This window comes from Nicotiana sylvestris, chromosome 7, assembly GCF_000393655.2.
Source record: "Nicotiana sylvestris chromosome 7, ASM39365v2, whole genome shotgun sequence".
In the NCBI taxonomy this organism is placed as follows: domain Eukaryota; kingdom Viridiplantae; phylum Streptophyta; class Magnoliopsida; order Solanales; family Solanaceae; genus Nicotiana; species Nicotiana sylvestris.
The window spans coordinates 16811729-16817715 of record NC_091063.1 but is presented as its reverse complement, the minus strand read 5'-3'; the positions used below and the strand labels follow the sequence as shown (position 1 = coordinate 16817715).

General features: G+C 36.1%; 1 protein-coding gene across 1 annotated transcript; it reads right to left on the bottom strand.

The window, feature by feature from the left end:
* Positions 1–2896: 2896 nt before the first annotated feature.
* LOC104214949 (alpha-1,6-mannosyl-glycoprotein 2-beta-N-acetylglucosaminyltransferase) lies at positions 2897–4961 on the bottom strand. Its single transcript, XM_009764680.2, has one exon. It carries the CDS (start codon positions 4430–4432, stop codon positions 3143–3145), a length of 1290 nt encoding a protein of 429 aa, XP_009762982.1. The 5' UTR covers positions 4433–4961; the 3' UTR covers positions 2897–3142.
* Positions 4962–5987: the final 1026 nt, after the last annotated feature.

The following is a 5987-nucleotide window of genomic DNA, read 5'->3' as shown; positions in this document are numbered from 1 at the left end:
ATTACCAAAAAAAAAAAACAGTTTCAAATAGTATATAGGAATGAAAAAATCCCTATGTTATATATAACATAAGAAAAGAAAAAAAAAACTTATTTGTTAATTTCAATTCAAGAAAATAACACACTTTAATTAAAGCTTGATAAAAGTTAGGCATGTTGAACAAGACCCAAAATTTAGCCCATATCAACTCAAGTAACTTTTGATCCGATCCAAAATCAGTCAAACCCGCCCATTTGACACCCCTACCTCCAACCTATTCTTTGACCCGCCCCAAATTAGCCCAACCCACCCATTTGACACCCTTAGCGCCAGCCTATTTTTTGACCGTCCAAAATCAATCCAACCTGCTCATTTGACACCATTAGCGCCAACCTATTCTTATCATGATAGTAGGAAACTATTATACATGGCGCTTACTTTTCTTTAGGGTTGTTTGATTTACATAAGAAAGTGGGAAACCAACTAGGAGAGCACAAGACTATATATAGTACAACTTGGTTCCTCTAAACAAAGAAAAGGCTGAAATCACCATCTCTCCTCAACAAACAAAAACATAAAAGAACAACGAAAAAACGGGTTTTTGCATACCCGATCACCATTTTCAATGAAAAGTAACGCCTTTTGGATTAAAAACTGCTCCATCCTTTTGCAATAAATAAAAAAAATAGACTCTACTACCAAACAATGAAACTCCAACCATCAATCCAAGCATCCCTAACAAGAATGCAACAACAACAAATGTGGGAGGATATGAGCTCATATACATACTGGAAATGTTTGTATGCAACCACACTATGTCCTGCTACTTTTGAGAAGCCATACATGGAAATAAATTCACAAACAACAGAATTTTTGGACCCCATGCGCAATGAAAACCAAAAGCTGCCGTAATAAACAAACTGTCGGCTTAAAGAAACAGTTGGCTCAATTGGCATTAGAACGAAAGAAACTAAGAAAGACGATAACCTTCAAGTGAGAAGAGTGAACGTGTATCTAATTCCAGTTGACATGAGAAATATTAGGTTATTATCTTGAAAAAATGATAACAGTAACATGGAAGACATTTCCAAGATCAAAGATTCACGAAGAGTCGAAGACAACCACTGAATGCACAGAGGAACATTCAACGTTGATCTGCTCCATGTCAAATGGACAGAATTCACAGAGATGCCACAGCTGGAAAATAAAAGGAATTTCAGCAGATCATCGAGCAGTGGAAATAAACAGAAAAAGAGAGGTTTTATCTGACAGGCACAGAAATTCAATATTCACTGTCCAGTTGGATCACCACTAACTAAAAGTGATTTCAAGGTAATCCATCTTGTGGAAATGAAATAACCGAATGACTGCTCTAGTTCTTTCGGGTACACCATGATTGAACTCTATTCACCCCCTTATTAGATGTTAAAATCCTTCTCAATTCTGTGACATGCATAAAGTCATGCACTTTTGTTACAATTTCCAGGCACAGCTTCATATTCTAATGACCTTTTCTGTCACAGTGGCTTCCGGATCAATTTGCACGTATCTTGACTAATTAACTGGATACCTGCTACCATCCACAGCACAAGTACTAGGCAACTACCAATGTCTAGGCAAATGGGAAGAATTCACCTAGTGTCGTCTCTACTAGGATTTGAACCTTGGTTCCCAAGATTGTTACCCCAGAAGCACATATTAGATGTCCCTTTTGTTCTCATAGGAGGAAAAGCGAGAATCAATCAATGCTGTCGCATCCATCCTTAAGAGTTAAAGCAGTCATTATATCCAGCTAGGAGCATAGATAACAGACTCTACTTCAACTATAGAAAGCTGTTAACATTGAACAAAACTAAGCATTTAAGCATGTACAACAAGAAACAAGGTGAGAATTAGCTTGTTTTAAACTTTCTTCCTTTAGAAACCTAATACATTTAGCCAAATCTGTTTCAGAGAACTACTTGCAATTCTGATGGGAAAAAGTGACTGCAACCTGACGCACTTCCACCGGTTCTTAAGAGATCACATTGTATCCTCAACATTTGCTGCCATTTTAATTCTAGAATCAGTTCAAAAATATTGGTGATACTATTTACTCATTGTAGTTAAGGAACTTACTACAAATAGCAGAATATAAAGCTCACCATCAAACACCTAGGTAAATACATGAACAGATAACGAAGAAGGGAAACAGAGCGGTATCAACCTAACGGATGACGATGCAATGGTTAACATGAGATGCATTGATTAGCTGGAGTTCATGGAAGGTCAGAAAATCCATCAGGGAAGTTTGGAAGATGATCCCAGCTTGTATCTTCTGGTGTATATGGACTGAGAGAAACACAAGATGTTTTGAAGGCATTTCTACTCCAAATTACATATTTAAGGCTAGATGTTTAGCAAGTTTATGTAGCTGGAGTAACCTTTCACCTGTAAATTCCCCAGAAGCCTTTTTGGACTTTGTTAGCTCCTTAACTTTAGACTAGGCCTTTTGTAATAGAGCTAACAATGTTTTTTAATGCACTGTACATTTTGCATCTTCTTGATGCCTTGTATAAAATCCATTATCTTATAAAAAAAAAACATGAGATTCTGTGGAACTTCTATAGAAAAAAATATATCCAAATTTCAAGAGAATGGTGTTTATTGTTCAATGAGATGATTTAATAGCACTAAGACAACCTTAGCTAACGTATATGGAAAGAAAAGGCACAGTTAGCTTTGTGAACAGAATTTAGTTTAGATGCTTCACAGAACAGTAAATCACCTAAAGAACCCTGTAAATGCTTGGTCCTATATGAAAATATCTCTTTAATTTCTGCAACAAGGATCTCTGCTCTTTAGTACGTACACAATATGTGTGTGTGTGTGTTCTAGCAGACTAGCACTACCTGCCGACCTAAACTAAAGAAGAACCTTAAAGGGAAAAAAGTTTCTCTTCAGCAAAGGTGCAAACTTTAACACAGAACAATATAGAACAAAATTTTGCGTGCATTCAAGAAAAGCTAGCCTGTGAATGTGAAACATAATGTAAGTAATTCCTAAAATTTTACACACGTGTTACACTAAGAATGATTTCCATGGGAAACCCAAAGATCCAAACCTCAAAGTAGTATGATCGTGAAGCTCTGAGTGCCACTCTTCAGAAAGCGGATGACCACACTCAGATATACATTTTTGCAAATTCCATACACAATTCGCGATCCCGTACATCTCCCCAGCCTCCCCAGCCCTTGAAACCAGCCTTATATCCTGCTTGGTGCTCATATTTACGAACTTCCCACTCTGGTTTGATATTTGCAACTTTATCAATTTCATCAACAACAATATTCACACCACCATTGTCCATACAAGCTACATTACGATTGTGACCTTGATGCAAACCACATTTCCCGAAATGAACCGCACTGGTCCTAGACCCTCGTAGTGTGTAAACTGGAGAACCAAATGAAGGATAAACTGTCGACCACATTGTTATATCCCAATTGTAATCATCAAATGAGCAAAACTCTGCTGCCTTTTTATGAATTTTCCTCCACACTGTCCGGTTAAATGCATAACCCACATTCCCCATCCTTTCAGCTACCAAACATTCCCATCCTTCTCCCCTCAACTTCACTTCAGATGGCGCAAGATTGGCAGCATAACAGTCGGGGCACTTTTTTGACTTCAACTCTGCAAGTAACTGCATATTGCGATACGCGTTGGGATAAATGAAATGGTCTTCTTCTATGAAGAGAATATGACCCGAGTGGTGACGAGTCACCTCTAGTCCATCCCAGACAGTATTCATCATCCACCACCAATGATGTTTCAACGAGACAATTTTTGGCGACCGGTGGTTCCCATACTGATCAGGCATTCCCTCACAATGTTTCTCAACTGGATCATCTTTTTCTTTGCAATCTTTAGGAGATACACCAGGAAAGCTATCGGAAAAGATGTGTGGCGAGTAAGGGGCAAATATTTGTTTCACTTGGCAAAACTTAATGCTTTCCACAATCTTGTTCATCTCTTCAAAGTATCCATCATGACTAACAATAAGCAAAGTTTCACTGATTCCTTCTACGCGAGAAAGGCTGTCGATCACGATTTGAAGATACTGGGGCCGGTTATGAACATACAAAACAATAACAACATGATCCTTAGCTAACTTTGAATACAAATTCAAGTTCCTTGGCGGCATCTGATTTCTCTTGCTCAAAAGAATTGACAGCTCATTTTGCAAGGGGAGTTTCGGAATCCTAGTGAGATGTGTATTACTAACCTTAGCTTCTTCAATACTTTCAAAACTTTCACTACTCTCATTAGTATAACTGTTAATCAAATTAGAAACTGTATTGGTCCTAAGAAGAATTAACAGCAAAACTACTCCAGATACAGTTATCAGTGCTAAAGATACTAAACGCCTAAAAGCAGCATCTTTTATTCTTGCTTTTTTACATGAAGCCATAACTAAGTTACTATAACAGTACTATTTCTATAACACAACAACTCTATCAAAAACAAGAAATGAATCCAACTTGTTAAATCTAACAGTTAATTAAAAAAAAACTGACATAAAAACAGTAGCTTACAGATCAAAAGGAGGATCAAGAACCTACAATATGGTCTTCAAAGTTGGATTATAAACTGAACTTCACCAATTTCAGGTCAAAATAACCAAAACCCTTCAAAATAAGAACATAAAACTACAAGGGTGTTGAATTTTGACCAATTCCAAAAGCAAATAATGGGATAAAAAATTGATCAAAACAATTTGAAATTAAAACCCACTAAGGAAAGATTCGATTTTTTGAGTGGGGAATAAGAAAAATCGAAATTTGGAGGCTCAGATTTATCAAAATGTTCAGGAACAGTCAAAGGGTGTAGAGTGCAGTCCAGAAATGACTAAAAATTATCAGTAGGAAAAGTCGTCAGGAGACAGAAGTAAAAGAACTAGATCTTTAGGGGGGGAATCTAGAAATAACGAAAAATTACAATGACTTTGATTTTTCATGTCGAAAATGGAAACTTCAACAAAAGTACAAAGGGATTAGGTCGGTCACGTGACCTACGACTGGAATAAAATGATGGGATAAATTGAAGTATTTTTGAAGTTAACTAAAAACTCACCTAATTGATCCAAAAGTGATTGTTCTAGCTCAACAACAACTTTGTGAGCTGTGACTAAGACAATTAATATATTTATAAGCGGAGTTCGTAGGTTCGTAATTAAATATTTATATATATATTTAATTGATTTTTTAATAAAATATAAGGTATAGACAAAGCTATTGAGTTCGGCTAAACTGGTAGATGATACACTAGCTCCGCCCCTGAATATATCTGCTCGCTAATATTATCATTTAATGTAGAGTTTATTTTTATTATGAAAAAGAAATTAAAGGATGCTTTCTAATATAGAAGCAAGAACAGGTAAATTGTGTTGTATTGAGCAAAAATTAAGAAGAAATTACGGTTTAGACTTTGCGTTAAAAACAAGTAAAAGCAGTTCATATTCCACTTTACGTTGGTTGATATAATTGACAACTCAATATTCTAAATGTTACATGCTATTTCACAAAAGTTAATACTCGTTTACAATTACTAAAGAATCCCCGCACATTTGCCAATTGATTACAATTTCTAAGAACCTGTAATAAGTTTTATCTGTCATTTCTTAAATCGATTATGTTTCAATTGTTTATGTTAATATATGTCATTATCAAGTAATGACTATGATTAATAAAGAGAGTGGCACTTAAATCCCTCCAAATGGATAGCAAATATACTCCCTTCTAAGACTAGACCGAAAGAGAGATCGTCCCTCCCAAGGGCAGATGCACATTGACCGAAACTGGTGTCACGTGATGCTGGTTCGTCGAAAAATAGTAATATTACTACTAAGTATATGTATTAATATTATGCAGAACTTTACATATAGGATAGAAGTGACATCACTACACAAAAAGTCATCTTGACGTGCTGGTTACGTGGCTGATTTTGAGAAAGATTGAGGAATCAAT

Coding starts and splice junctions, on each gene's coding strand:
- LOC104214949 (XM_009764680.2), bottom strand. CDS start 4,432: ATGGCTTCATGTAAAAAAGCAAGAATAAAAGATGCTGCTTTTAGGCGT.